We start from the raw sequence: 16,415 nt of genomic DNA on the forward strand, positions 1-16,415 counted from the left end.
TTTCATATTTAGTTTTCTTTGTCCTGATTTTCCAGCCCTTATTAAAGCTCAAATGGCTCTGAATTTGTGGTCTTTTCATTGGCCGCATATACAGTATACACATTTGTGTCTTTACATTTTTTATTATTATTATTATTTTTAACAGAAGAGGGCGCCAGATATGAAGAAGCAAAACGATACAGCAACAGATTCTTCTGGATGTTTTCAAAGCGTCACCTTCACTGTCATGAAACGCAGGTGATGAATGGACAATGAACACGCACCTACATAAATTAATAAGTGGTGGACTCTGCCATGAGTAGACTTAGAGTCTGTGTTTGTTTCTGCCCTGGGTTACAGAAGCGCATTAGCAGAGTGACCAGTTCCCCATATGTCAGCCATATGTCATTTAAACTAGCTGAACACTGTACTAAATTTCTGTGCAGACATACTTGCAGTTTTTGGGGGTGCCTTGGGGACTTTATAATGCACTCAAGTATATTAGTGGTTCATGTTAAATTTCAGATAAGGTCCCACCTACTACTTGCTACTACTACTTGCCATCTGTCCATTCACTAAAAAGACAACACCTCAGTACAAACAAGTTTATTTTAAATGGGTTAAGGGGAGGTAACGGTATGGGATGCAGGAAGATGTAAAGACCGATGCTGGTCCTATGATGTTCGGATTGAGGGTTCCGGGTTTAAGAACTGTGTCAAACCGGCGAGGAGAGGTTAGACTGGTGCGGGTTTTTTCTGATGTTTGAGGCTGTTTGAACTTGTTCCTGAACCTAAGTTAACTTCATTAATTGGGGAAGATGCAGAATTCAGGTAACCAGATAGCTTCCTAATTGCTCAGTGCTCAATATTAATTTTGAGTGAAATCATAATTGTAATTTTTAAACTTCTTGTCACTACGTAGGTGTAGGAAGCGAACACAAGAAATAGTATATATATATGTATACGCATTGGTAAATAGAAAAAACAGCCATAGCAGACTATGGATTACACATATTATGAGTAGTAAGGGTGATTTAGGTTTCTTTTGTCAAATATCGCTGCTAACTCGCAGCTTCTACAGACAGATGGGTGTAGATTGGCCCATGCACAGGCCTGCTCTGTAGCAGCTGCCGTCATCCCATCAGACGTGCTGAGGATGCAGACTCTGGTGCCGGCTGATCCCTCCACACTCTCCTCCTGCTGATAGGCTGCGGTCTGCTTTGCTTCTGTGTGGCACCAGGTAGGCTACATTTATTCTCCGATTATATGAGGCTCGAGTCATTTTAGCACGTTAATGGTAATGTTTTAATTGACTTTTTTCCTCTTCTATTTGTGAATTGGCTTCAGCTAAGCGCACATTTCTATCTTTCTACAGCGCTCATTGATTTTGCGTTTTGTCGGTGGTTTATATTTGTTTATGAGTTTTGCATCTAATGCATATTTGTTTTCTTTCCTTTTCTGCTGATGTGTATTGTGCACGTTGGCGTCGCCCTGCTCAGACAGATGGATGCTGTGGATCGGGGCTGAGATAAGCGCCCTGCCTGTCTGTCACACCGAGCTGCTGCAGCGGCGCGCACCCAGGAAAGACGTGGGTTTTTTTGTAGTCGAAAAAACTGGAATACAGGAATTTAGTGTCACGTTTGTTTTGCCATTCAGCCGTTAAAGAGAAGTCCTTGCCCTGTGTCCCTACATATAACTAATATAAGACAATGCTCCCGACGCTGCTGTCCAGAGGTGATGTGAGCTGAGCGGGGAAGCCGCAGAGGAGCTGTCCGTCTGTCGAGGTGCTGATGCGGCTGTGACAGAAGCGAGCATGGCTGCCGGGAAGTTATTGCTCTACGCTGGGCTCTCTCTTTCACTTTGCGCCCTGGGCATGCTGGCCGTGGCGATGTGCTCCGATCACTGGTACGAAACTGACGCCAGGAGGTACAGGGAGCGGTGCAGAAGCTTTTCCAGTCGCCGCAAGGACCCGGGTTTCATCTATATTCCGAACAACAGCCTGCCTCTTCGGGCCAGCCGAAGCAACCTGCCCCGCTGGGAGGAAAAGCTGTTGCTGGCCCGGAACCGGCGGCAGCTGTTCGCCATGAGTGCTGCGGACGAATGCAGCAGGCAGTATAATTCAACCAACATGGGACTATGGAGGAAATGCCATCGGCTGGGCTTCGACCAGGAAATCGAAGACCTCATCCGGAAAGGTAAGAGAGATCACTGTTGTTTCGGTCGCTAAACCGTCAGGAATGTGCCGCGACGCGTATAGACAATGAATTGGGCTACTTTGAGTATTAACTCGAATAAAGGGCGAACAAGGGCATCGAGCTTTTTTTTTCGTGTGGAAGCAAACGTTGCTCTAAAGGCACGTAGAGCGTCACTTTCTCCGTGTGTAAGCGGGTTATGAACGGCCTGTGCCTGCAGACTGGCTGCTGTCATGCTATTTTGCAAAAGAAGAGGAAGGCGTGTGGATGACCCGTTCTCAGGTCTGCCTGTGACACGTTTGGAATCTAACTGGAGCAAGAATCTTCTACCGCAAGTAATTATATAATCATTTCAGAATGCACGAGTTTGCCAAATAGACCTCGGAACAGGAGAAACCAAGAAGTGATGGTGGAAGCAGACATTATTCCATCTGGATATACACCGATCAGGCATAACATTATGTCCACCGTCTAAACATTGTGTAGGTCTCCCTTGTGCCTCTAAAACAGTTGTGACTCATCAGACAATCGACATGGACCTTCCGAGGGTGTCCCGTCTGGCAACACAATGTTGCTATTGGGGACTTTGCGTCCTGGGGGCTGAGGGAGGGGCCTCTGTGGATCATCCCACAGATACTTGACCAGTTTGGGATCTAGAGAATTCGAAGGCCAGGTCAACATTCTGTGCTGCTTATTTATTTATTTATTTTTTAAGTTGTCTCGTTTTTGTGTGTGTCTGTGTCAGGCTGCATCCTGCTGATGATGGCTGCTGCCATCAAGGAGTGTGATTGCTATGGTGTGGGGGTGGTCTAGGTGGGTGGTACATGTCTAAGTAAAATGCAAGTAACAGTTCCAAAAGTTTCCCAGCAGAACATTGTATTGTCACAGTTCTGTATGCTGGTACATAGGTTTGTGTGCAACAGCATTCATCTCATCTCATCTTCTACAAAGCTTATCCTCACTAGGGTCGCTAGTGAGGTTGCTGGAGCCTATCCCAGCTGTCGGGGAGAGGCGGGGTACACCCTTGACCTTGCCAGTCTACCGCAGGGCCAACACATAGACAAACAACTATTCACTCACACCTAGGGTCAATTTAGAGTCACCAGTTACCTTAACGAGCATGTCTTTGGAGGTGGGAGGAAACTGGAGTACCTGGAGAAAACCCACGCGGACACAGGGAGAACATAGTCTCCAGTCCAAGCTGGACTCGGTCCTGGACCTTCTTGGTGCCGCTGTGCTGCCCGTGCAACAGTCTTAAAAGTAGATTTTGATACAAGGTTCTTAAATCGGGGGCCTCATTATATAAGCAGGAAAACACAACACCTTGGGATCAACCGGGGGTTCAATGTCTTGCTCAAGGACACTTCGGCATATGACACATTCCAGGGATTGAACCACTAAGCCTCCGGTTCATCCGGTACTGAGCCACAGCCACAGATCCACAAACAAAAAAAAAAGTTGTTTGGATTTTACATATAGTAGCACTGTAGGATTTCTTTGACTGATGAACATACAAAATGAGTAATTCACACATAGGTATATACAGTACATATGTATTTACTTTAAAAGTAGGTAAGGTTAATGCAAAGAATGTATTTTTTCTTATCAATGAGCTTCATGATTTCAGAAATATTTTTGTTCTTTCAAAACACAACTATATTTTTCAAGGCACTAGACGATATGTTGTAGAGCTACTATGAGAACTGACTACAGTCCCTAGATTGAATTTGTCTCACTGTCTTTTGCCTTGTTATGTAATTCCAGACTGACTCCCTGATGCTGAGATCGGAGCTCTGTCGGAGTTAGATTATTGATTGTATTGGACTTATTGTCCTCACGCATACTGAATGGAGCCAATTAGATAATTCACTATTGGTACTCTATGATAAAGGCTCTAAATATCATATATGCCTAAAATATTTTCAATATTATATCAAAGCATACATTTAATGAAATAAATCTTAAATAAATTCTGAAGTCCCAGTCACAAGGCTTATTAGACGTGGCCATTTTCATTTACCTACAGGTTTTCCTCTTGTATCGCTGTAGGTGACAGAGCCACAGAGGCAGGTTTTGTGTTAAGGCGAGGAGCATGAGCTTTCTAATGGGAGGTTACTGGTCTGAATCCAAGCTGGAACTACATAGATAGAGAGCAAGAGAGAAGGCAAGAGAGAAAGAGAGAGGGAGTAGAGTGGGAGTGTGTGTCCATGCTGCAGCTGTGCCTCCTTTTGAGGATGTCTCAAAGGCTTTGATGGCCCGCCATCTGCATTGGGGGACTCAGTGAGCTCAGTGATCAGATCAATGCTTCCATAGAGGAGTCTGATCTATTCCACCTCTCAGCCCCATCAGTGTGGCTTGTCATCGAAAGGCATCTAATAACATCTTCATTGTGACGGCTCGGCGAGGATGGAGTTGTGGAGATGAACAGTTTTCGTCTGTATGTGGTGCAATCCTTTATAAACACTTTCAGCGTGCATTCAGTTGCTGCGAGGTGATACGGTGTCATCCAGATGTCAATGGCAACAGCTGACAACAGACATATGTATGTACCGTTATTGAAGCTTTTCCGGCATCTGCTACTACTGCTGCTATGAAATTGCTAGTGCGGCTAATTTAACTTTAAATTCATGTGCAACCACTGCAACTACTGCTGCCTATACGTTCTGTTTATGATTATAACTCCCTTCTGCTACAACACTACTCTTACTGCTCCTGCCACCACTTCTGCCAGCACTGTCCTACTACTGATACTGCTCCTAGAGCTACTACTGTTACCCCTTGTACTTTTAACTCTGCTGCTTTTCTTTTTTTTGAAGATACAGTTACTGCCACTACGGCTTCTACTTCTGTTTCTGCTGCTCTAACACATGTTGCTGCTGCTTCTGTAACTCCTATAAATATCACATTACCACTGCTAATGTGCTACTCTTGTCACTGCTACTGCATCCACTATTATTTTGATTATTTTGCATTTGAGTGTGTCTGAAGAGTGATTGAGAAGTATTAAAAAGATAACAAAAAGCAGTGACATTAAAAAAGATGACCACAAAAGTTACAAAGCAAAATGTGTATAAATGTCTGAAATCCCCAATTATAATAATAAAAGTGGTTGGAAAAGCTAGCTCAGAGGAAGAAGTGAAAATAGATTAAAAGGTATAGTGACACTTAAGGGTATAGAAATGAACATAGATAAATGTATATAAACTGTATTGCCAACCTGTCCAGGGTGTACCCTGCCTCTCGTCTGATGACAGTTGGGATAGGCTTCAGCAACCTCCGCGACCCTAGTGAGGATAAGCGGTAGTAGAAGATGAGATGAAATGAGCTGAGATAATAGTTAAATACAAAAAGTCATGAATAAATTATTCAGCTATTCACATGCAAATTTGATTAAAGTGACCCTGAACACAGACAGTTAAATGTTTATCTGTACTGGCTAGGTACTGAGTGTGAGAGCCACTGCACTAGAAGACCAAATGTCGATTAATCCGTGGCTGAAAATAGTCCTCAGCAAATTCACAAATTCATCCTGACTGAAGAATATTTGTTAATAACTTCAATGACCAACTAAGCACTTTTAAAAGTTTTGGAGCTTGGGCTTGGAGCTGTCATTGAGGATTAACAGGAACATATTGCTGGTTCTGGTCTTTTCATGGGATTTCCTGGTGTACACATTTAGAATACTGTAACCCTTATTCTTTAACTACACAGCACCTTCACATAGAACAAGTGGCAGCTTCAGTAGTAGTTGAGCCATTTTAGTTCATGGTCTTTTACATAGAAATGTAAGACCCATATATTTTATTCCCACATTTTTACACTAGTAATACTTAAAAGTTACAATACACTGGCAGTTCACACATTCACTGCGGGAATATCTCATATATAACTAAATCTATTACAGAAATCGTCCAACGAAACATACAATTAGTACAATTAGACTTAAATTTTTAGATTCCTTCAGCCTTTGGTATTTCTCAAGCTTGCTCATGTTCCTTCTCCCTGATGTTGGGATTGCTGCATTTATTACTACGGCCATTTACACGTACTACATAGAGAAACCAAATATATTTACTCTACTATAAACTTTATTTTTGATGAATGCTTTGATCTCTTCACATTTTTCAGATTTTGTTTTTACTCAGAGTGGCAGTTGGTATGCAACAAAATTTCAGTTGATGCTACTAACAACAACAACAGCACCAACAACACAGCCAGATGACATGCTAACTCCAGCTAACCGCCATGACATAGTCGTGATATACGCGGTAAAAGGGCCTATACAGTTCATACTGATAATCCAAAGAGTTGACATAAATTAACTTTCTGACTCTGTGACTAGGAATCATATCTGAGCAGCTTACTTTCTCAACCATTACAATGGGATCATTAAAACAGTTTCAGGAAGACAACAGCTAGTAAACTGATTTGAGACAGAGGACGAGAAGAAATAGAGAGAAAGGGAGAAAATCAGAGATTGCTACAGAGAGCAAGATTTCAGAAAGGAGAGGATTACATACAGGGATGGGGGTGGTGGGGGTGAAGCATCCCCCTGCACCATCTGTTGTCGCCTTTCGGGTCCTGATCAAGACATTCACAGTCCCATCCAAGCAGAAAGAGCAGGAAGAGGCTCAGATTAAATTACCTTGCTCCCCAGGGGCCCCGTATCATGGGGAGGGCTAAATTAGACATTGCGGGAGGCTAAAGGTATCTCGTAGGTTTCTGGAAGGAATTCTGTTTGGGCAAGGAGCAAAATAAATAAATTCTTGTGGTACTGGTGCAATTGGTTTAATAATGACAAAATTATATTGTGCGTGTATATTCCAGTTAATTCTTAAAATTATTTAGTTACAACCAATATATGGTTTCCTCGACCTAATGTGAGCACTGAGTTGCATGTCCAGCTATGTGAGGGTGTCAGAAAAATCTGTTAATGAAACGAGCGTAAAGTTGACATATAGCAGCCTTGATATTTATGTGAGAAGTGGTTTGCTGAGGCCCCAGCAACAGACACGGGTTCTCTCATCTTCCTGGAACCAGTTCAGTTATTCTGACGCATATAGCACCACTCTTGCTCATTAGTTCCCCTGCAGGCTTAAACCCATTCGAGGAAACTGACTGACTGACTGCCTGTTAGCTGCCATTAAACCCACAGACTAATGAAACATGGCTACGATGCAATCGTGAGAGTGAATGAAATGTGTTTCCGCCAGAATAAGATTCACTCGTCAGGAATAAAATGCGAACTAATATCAAAGCTGTCTTATCACAGTACTAGTGTTGCACTACTGTGTGATCAAATAGATGGGTCAAAGCCCAAAAAATAAATAAATAAATATTTCCCCATATTTGTTCAATACAGTATAATTCATTATATTTTTTTATGATTATAGTAAAGCATCACGAACAGTCTGATTTTTAATTCTAACGAGTTAATTGGAATGGACGCTGTGTGGCCACTGCATTCTTCCCTAATATGTAGCAGAACTAAGTTACAAAGAAGAGCTGGCAAGGAGTTATTGTGCAGTGAACTGCATCAGCAGTAAAAAGACAGATGGAAAATGTCAGTTCTCTTGAATAGCAGAGGGATACTGTGATTTTTCACCAGTCTATTACAGAAAACTAATTCACTAAGATAATATAATATTGATCCCATTGGGGAAATTCAAAGAAATGAATGTAGTCTAGACCTCGTTTCTGCTGTGTTTCTGTTGTTGCATGTGGTTTTTCTATCTTCTAATATGTAACTGCTGGAAGATCAAGTTAACATTTTTTTCCCCTTTCCTTTCAAAGGGCAATTTCAGTTTGTATTTGTTTGTCCTGTTCCAGTCAGGTTTAAGAGATAACTGTGAGTTCACTGCTGGTCTGAGGTTCTTCGAGAATCTCAGAGTTCCATGTGATTCTTGGTGTCACAGTAAGTGGAGCCTTGGTCCACATTGCATTATGAAACATAGTCTTGATCAAACTCAAGCATGGGAAAAAAGCAATCATTTCACTTCTGTAGCCGGATTGTGGGTGATGACCTGATTTCTTCCGTCCTTCTACTCTCCATTCATATTATGGTAATTCTTGTGCTTTTCATAATGAAAATAAATAAACATGCAGATGATAACAGACAGCGGTTTAAAATGTAGTGGATACACTTGATTCATCGTTAGACTTTACTGTGCGAGCCCGGGGCCAGAGAGCAGCTCTGCACGATCGGGAGACTTAGTCATCTTGCATCTTGCATGATGCATGATGTAGTTCATTTCCCCATGGCAATGCAAGCCGTCGATGTTTGATGACCTCATGTTCTCCCCCATAGACCTGCACTACCAGCACAGACACATACTCCACGCCAAGTATGTTCACCTTCTTGACAGCCTCCCTTTATAGCAGGCGAATGCATATAACAAAAGAGACACACATCTTACTCAACCATCAATTATTGCTAAAAACAATAACCTAACTCTTCCAGGTGACCTTAGCTTCTAAGTAGATAGATATAACAGCGGCTGCTGAATGGTTCTGTCAACCTTCCAAACGACACCAAAAATTAAATAAGAAAAAGGTTGTTAAGCTTCCCTCTCAAAAAATGGGACTTAAGTGAACTCATAATGTTATGCCTCATTGGTGTATGTCAGTAGTGATAAAGATTATTAGTCCTGATTGCAACTAGACCCCGTCAGTGATGAATAAGGATAGGTGAGTAGACTAAAAGAAATTCTTCTATGTTAATATAATTTCACTCCTTAGATAATTACTTGCAGTACAGATGGCAGTCGTATGAAATTTCCATCAAATGTAATGTCACTGTTAAACATTTCACTCGAAACACCCCAGGACATGTCCTGTGGCGTGTAGGGGGTTTGGCAACATACTGTTACTGTATTACATTAAGCAGCTGGCAAATACAAATGGAAACATCCAGCTGGTAATCATACTCATTAACTAGCAACACTGGTACACCCCAGAGAACGGTGCGGTTATCCTTTTTGTTTGGACCTCAGACTTCAGTTTTAAACTGAGGAGCTCTATAGACAAGCAGCCTTGCATATATTACACACTGCTGTCTTTTTGTCTGTCCTCACCACAGCCTTTGTACATTTTACTGTAGATACTGCACATATTTATAATAATTGTAAACAGATTATGTGTGATTTTTACTGTATATGGTACACATTGCACTTGGTCACACTTACTGTTTATAGAGATTGCTGTCATTTCAGCTGCCCTTCTACAGGAATTGCACAATTTATCAGAGGTCCTGTGTATCTTTATTATATTACTGTGTACAAGAAAAAGTTGCTTGTACATGTATAACATATACTGTATAGACCTTAGTGTGAATGCACACATTGGATGAGCGCGAACCAGAGGGTTAACATCTCAATCCTCAGTACATGAACCACATGTCTAGTGACTTTCACTGGCGTGAGAATATGTGGGTGTTGGTGTGAACAAATGGGAAGATGTGCCATTGTGACTTTAAAGCTTTACCAATAGGTCAGTATGTTATATGGTGTATAGCTACATAGACGGAGCTCTACAGAAATGTCATGTGAGCTATGGACGGTGACACACAGCATGTACTTACAGCATCAAGGACTTCACTGAGCATGTTGTACCCATACTGCCTGCATTGTCATTTGAATGCTACAAGATGTCCAAGACTGAATTTTAGCAATAGCAGATTAAGATGACACTTCTAATACACCTAAAGACTGATTCAGTTCAATTAAATTTTATTTATATAGGGTCAATAACAATAGAAATAACCTCAAGATGCTTTACAAAAATTGGCCTGAAACCTGATTGTGTTGTTTAGAGATTTTAATCACACACATCATCAATATTTGGTTTGTATTTCCTATATTTTTATGCTGAGTAGAGTATAAAGAGAAGACAGGTTTCCTTTCCTTTTCACACAGTAAGTAAGAAGAGATGGAAAAATACATGGGTGAAGTGTAGACTTCATTTTGTCTACCTCTCCGATCGCTAAGTACTTGAGTTTCATAGCAAAAACCACTACTTTGAGACTCCTTGAACTGGAGAAGGCTATAACCCATATTTTGGGGTCAGAAAAGAAATGCAAGCATATTGTGCCCACTTGGCAAGGCATGTGTTTGAGTGTCAAGGAAGCTGTCAAATCACTCGAAGACCCCCTGTCCGGGGTGTCTTACATCACTATCTTCTACACTGAACTGGTGCTCTACTAGCTCAAAACCAGTCAGCCTGAGGAGGAGGACACAGAGAAGCAGTGGAAAGTGAAACTGTGCTGGCAACCTTCTTGATGTCCCCTGAGGCAGACCTAGACACTAATCCACTTCGGTGGTAGAAGTGCCACAGTCATGTCTTCCCAAAGCTCAGCAATCTGGCCAAGAAATACCTTTCTGTCCATTTGTCCAGTCCCAGGGGGTCCTCACTGTGGGATGTGGCATTATTACACAAAAGCCAGAGGTAGTAGACTGTTTGCTCCTTGCTCCTTAAAATGTGTTGTTGAAATGTTGTCTTTTATTCCTAAACTTGTGTTTATACTTATCCCAGAAGGGAAATTATCCATCATCCAGTCCCAGACTTCCTTATCATTAAGGCCATGTGCACACAGAGACTGTAATTTTTGAAACCAGCCACTAAAAACTGACTGTAACCACTGCAGTACTTATGCCAGGCTTTGTGTGGCACTGTAAGGTTACTCCCTGAAACCAGAGAAGAAGACCTGGAGCATATGCATAAGCTGCTCACATGGTAGGGCTGTAACCACTGACTGTATATACTATGGACAAACCCTTTGCGACGTAACCCATTGGATTGTGAACCTCGAAAATGAAGCCCGAAGTGGGCAGAGCCCGTGGTCGCCATGTTGGATGAGCTTTACTCCGCCCACACTTGAATATTCAAAATATGGACATGGGATGTCGTGTCGGACTTTGAGACCCACCCACCCAACCCTCTGCTATCTGTTAGCACAGGCTAGCGCTGGTCCTTCAAAGCGGGAATGCCATTAATTATGCAGAATTTCAAACCTTAATAAAAAAATAAACAAAACAGAACAGAAAACAGAAAACAGAAAAAACTCACCCCCCTGTACAGTTGTCATAAATAGTGAAATAAACTATTGAGACCAAAACCATTTTTTTGAACCAGGCTGTAAAAATGTTTAATATGTTGTAAAGTTGGGCTTTTTAACATGGGGGTCTACGGGGCTTTGTTCCCTTTTGGTGACAGCCTCAGGCGCCCACTTGATGAATTGCAGTCTTTTGCACTTCCGCCGGCTCCATCAAGACTTAAAGTTTTGACGAAAAAATATTTCTTCTGTTTACAGTGGAACCCAGCTTCGTGTAAGCGAGGCCTATAAGAGAGAGTTGGATCAAGGCTGAGCTTCTGTAAAAGGGGCTTATTACCAGCTTGCTTGAAATAGTATGAGAACATACTGTATGACAGACCCATTTAGAATAGAGAGGAGCCATGGAGCACTTCCTTGTAATACTAATTTGAAAGATCTGGGGTACAGAGTGTCAAGGCCACAGAAGCATTAGTGCATGTATGAAATAATATTCAGGGAAATAGCAGTAAATCTCACTTGAATTATTATTTAAAGTGGATCACAAAATCTTCTGCATCTTATTCATGTCAATGTTCATCCATCCATATTACTGCACCTCATTCATCCTTCCTATGCATATAGTGTATATTTACTTCTATCTCTATTTCTTGTTCATCCGTACATATGCAAAGTAAAATGTTTGCTTGTGCTATTTTATGTAATACATTACATATTTTCTTTTCTATCCTTTTCTTTTTTCTTGTCTTTACAGTTTTTAAATATCTTCCACCTTCCACATCATGTACTTTTTGTAATGTTGTCCGAACAGTAGTTTCGTGTACTTAGTGTTCACCTGGTCCAAGTGAAAGGTTGTTGGAGTTGTTGGAAATCTTCTGAAATTCTAGATCACCTTATTCATAAACTTGATGTGTGTTGGTGCAGTTTTTGGTTTTCAGCTAAATAAGATATCATTTTGTGCCAGCAGGTTGGCGAACACCACTTTCTGTTCTCTTACGTGCTTTGTACTATGATAGACTCAATAACTCCATTCAATAACTTTTCCATTGAAGGATCTAAATGTTGCTTGTAGCCCTTTTCTACCTTTTGGCACTTAAGGCACTATATAGTCACAGTGACACATCTGCCCATCCACTCAAACACACGCACCACTGAAAAGCACTGAGAAGTTCATGGTCTTCATGAAGGACATGTTGGCATTTGGCATGTTCAGGGAATCTGCTCTACACAAACATTTTGCTAAAGTAAACTAAATATTCTTCCAATAATCTCATATCATCTGACAGCTCCATAACACATAACACATATGCTAGTGCAAGTATACAGCACTCACATTAACGATTTACAGGTACTGTATATCTGGAAATATTTTGCAGATTTTTTGTTCAGACCAGTGTAGACAATGCACATACTGAAGAGCTATGAATGTTTTAGGGATATCTGCCACTGCTCTTATGTAATCCCTTTCCCTAGAGCAATTAGTAGTGGTCATCATGCTAGATCAGTCCTGCAGAAGCCCAGTGTCTGGCCCGAGTATTGTCAAAAAATGTGAAAATAATAATGTGCACATGTATAATGAAATACGTGCTGCTTGGCTTTGTTTTGACCTTAACCCACTGTTATGGTGTAGAATATGTGAGGCCACACTCAATGGTTGTGCCCTGTCAAATGTCCCCTGCAGCTTTCTGTGTGTGCCATTTCTCCTGAGAACTTTGAGGCTGAAGTTGAATCATTGTTGTACTGTAATGACAGTTACAGTGGCGGTGTGTTAGGTGTCAGTGAGCAGAAATATGTTCATTCTTTTCATACATTCCCTGTTAATGTAAAAAGAGGCTGGGTCTACGTCAGGTTTCCTCCAACCTGTGGGGAATTCTTAGTCCAGGGGCAGAGAGGGAAAGAGAGAAGTTTGTCAACCATAGTATCCAGAATGACTGCATTGAAAGCTGAGCTAAAATCAATGAAGAGCATCCTCACTGTGAGTACTATTGCGTTCCCAGCTGACCTGATGGCTCATTTGTTGAAATGTGGTTCAAAGGAGGATGGGAGGATGGCTTTAATGTAATGTTGAACCATTTTCTCAAAGCACTTCAGTATTACTTGTGTCAGTGCAAGTGGTCTGTTGTTGTGCAGGTCCTTGGAGACTGGCTTTTAAGATGAACAGGATGATGGTTCCTATTGGTTGTTATGACAGTGTGGGTCAGGGAGATGTTACTAATATGTGGGGATCTGGTTCTGTGTGTTTTATATGTTTCATCATGTCTGGGGGAGATTTACATTGGGTCACTGCTGTGTGTGAGGTGGGCTCTTTCATCTTAAGTCTAGTATCTTTGTTTATACTGCTGGTCAGTCAGTCCAGTAAGAACTTAAACATGTTACCACACTCTGCTCCCAACTTAATGCTCACAAGCCAAAGTTTTTAACTCCTAGCGCCAATTTCTTGTCATGCTTGTTCCATTGCTGTTGAGTAACTGGACTAATATGATCGCTGAGTATCTTCATAGCTTTTAATTATTCCTGCCTGTGGCAAATGAAGCCGAGCTACCTCAGCTCTCATCAGGTATTGCTCTTGAATCACTTTGGTCTCTTCACACTGCGTGGCCATATCTGTCTTTATCTTCCTAAAAGATTTACGATCGCCCCCTAAATGTGAACACACTGCCTATCCAGGAGTCTGCAGATCCTCTCTGAAACCCTGTGATAGAAGTGTGGTCTTAGGTGTGGCCTTTGCTGTGTTGTTAGCTATTTTTTATCTGTGGAGAGTTAGCTTAGTGGACTTCTTTTGCCTTCCCCTTGAGTGAGTTTTGAGGTTTTATTGCTAAAAAGCCCCTAATAGACTTAAAATGCCACAGGGAGAGCATTGACGGGAATTAGCGAGAGAGATCATATTACTCCAGGTTAACTTCATTGGCTCTCTGTTAACTCCAGAATAGAATTTAAAATCCTCCTCCTCATAATGATGGTCCCTGAAGGCCTAGCTCCATCTGATTTTAAGGACCTCATTGTACCATATCAGTCGAATAGATCACTTCAATCTGAAAATGCAGGCCTATTTGTGGTTCCTAAAGCAGAGCTCTCAGCTATCAGGCTTCTCTCCTGTGGAACCAGTTTCCAAACTTTTAAAGTTAGGCTTAACACTTTTTATAGTTAAGGCTGTCTCACCTTTAACCACCCTCAGTCATGCTGCTATAGGTTTAGGCTCTCTGTGGGACTTTCAATGACATACTGAGCCACTGTCCTCTACTCTCTTCTCTGTCACACCGAGCACCTACCCTCTATTTTCTTAGCCAGTTTCTTCTCCCTTTACTATCCATTCCTTTGTGTGCTACTACTTTATAGCATGTTATTAGTGTGTCCCTCTCTCCATCTCCCTTACCCTCCCCACCCCTCCTCCCCCATCTTTTGTGAGTCTCCCTGGCCTGGAGCTGTGCGTTTCTGATCGACTACTCGCCAGTGGTCTCATCAGCCTACTCACTCTTCATGTCCTATAGTTATCCACTACCCACCTGAATGCATCATTCTCCAACCTGCATATGATGCCTCTCATATTCATACGTTATACCAACTAATTCACCTGGAATAAAAGTATTATGCTCCCATGCTTTTGTTTCTATTCATTATCAATATCTTACGTAGTATGCCCAGGTATATCTTGTACTCTTGCTTGTATCATGATCAGGTCCTACATGTACAGTTTAGTCAGATGTATCAATGACAGATATATATATATCCTGTTCCTCTTGTTGCTCTCGGCTCTTTCTTTTTATTTCTGTTTCTACCTGACCAGCCTAAAGCAGATGGGCCGCTCCATATGAGATGTGTTCTGCTCCAGGTTTCCTCCTGTAAAAAGGGAGTTTTTCCTTACCATCGTCACCTCAGTGCTTGCTCTGGAGGTTTCAGGCTCTTTTTTTTTCAAGAGATTATAAGGCAGTCTCCTCTGAAGCACTGCTGACACTTCCTGAAGCGTTTAGGATGAAAAGCACGTTTTACTTCACATCAGTGGATATTTCCATCCTTTTAGAAGGCATCTCTCTCTCCTGTGGCACCTCTCCAGCCCAATCTCCCTCTTGCCCATTTAATCAATGGCTTATCAAGTCAAGAGAGTGCTGTGGGCCTGTAGGAAGAGGCCGCATCAATCAGGTCCTTATTCTGCCTGCTCAAATACAGGCTGCCTGTGTGAAAGAAGAGTACATGAAGGGAGCTCTGTGGTCACAGCTGCATCCCTCACAAGAAAAGCCTTTTTACTGCCTAGGACTGCTGGACAATACAAGAATTATGCTCTATAAAGGGACCATTATCAGGCAACTAGAACATCCAGGCAGGCGTTAAAGTCAGTAGTCGCCTTTGCTTTGTGCCCCTTCTCTCCTCATAACATTGTTTCACACTAACCAAAGACTGCTAATTTGTCCTTGACTGACACAGGAGGGACTGAATAAAAGGATAATTATCGCCTGGTTTGTATCAACTAAGAAACACAAGGCTCATTGCCTGGTTTGTATTGTCATGGCAACGTGCAATGAATGTTTGACAGATGTTATTCAGGCAAATTCAGTCAGTGGATGAGCTGAGACGCGACAAGAGGAGATCAGGACAAGTGCCTGTGTGAATGTCAGTTTGGGTGTGTTTGTCAGAGGGGAGAAAGTAATAAACTGATGGCACAGGGGATGCTGACAAAATCAACTGTCAGGATTAGGAATTCATGTTGCAATTTTTATGACGATCTTAGCTAGTAGTTCAATTGTAGCTTTCATCCCTTTTGTGCAGCCATTAGGGATGGGTACCGTTAAGGTTTTATCCAGTACTGGTGCTAAACCGGTACTTTTGTAATGGTGCCAGTGCTTTAACGGTGCCTGAACCAGTGCTTAAAGAGTGGAAAACATGCAAATTTTGTCCAAAAACGCTACCTCTTTATTTTTAAGGCTTTTTGTGACATAACGCACAGTTCAACACAGGTTTAGCAGAATATTAATTTAAATAATATAAATACAACTAAGACTAAGAAATAAATTGACCAATATAAAATAAAACTGTCATAGTATCGTAATAAAAACAGTGGTATGGGGTCTTGCAGGCTGTCAAAGACGGTACATTTCCCGATTTTAAAAAAATGCTTTGGGTCGTCAGATGTTTACTCCCTTGCACTGCACCTCCCTTGCACAATATATCATCTTCGAACACTTGTTGCAGATTGCAGAGTCTGCA

The 16,415-nt window shown here is 41.7% G+C and overlaps 1 protein-coding gene across 2 annotated transcripts in view; it reads left to right on the forward strand.

Moving 5' to 3' along the window:
* Positions 1–1,069: 1,069 nt before the first annotated feature.
* The window catches only part of tmem178b (transmembrane protein 178B), a 65,090-nt gene continuing 49,744 nt past the window's right edge, over positions 1,070–16,415 (forward strand). The window contains exons 1-2 of one of the 2 annotated variants that reach the window (XM_047575853.1): positions 1,070–1,218; positions 1,478–2,173. In XM_047575853.1, coding sequence (XP_047431809.1) covers positions 1,792–2,173 — 382 coding nt within the window. In that variant the 5' untranslated portion in view covers positions 1,070–1,218; positions 1,478–1,791. The remainder of the gene's footprint in view (positions 1,219–1,477; positions 2,174–16,415) is intronic. The other variant, XM_047575854.1, reaches the window with a different exon arrangement.

This window comes from Mugil cephalus, chromosome 22, assembly GCF_022458985.1.
Source record: "Mugil cephalus isolate CIBA_MC_2020 chromosome 22, CIBA_Mcephalus_1.1, whole genome shotgun sequence".
Lineage (NCBI taxonomy): Eukaryota > Metazoa > Chordata > Actinopteri > Mugiliformes > Mugilidae > Mugil > Mugil cephalus.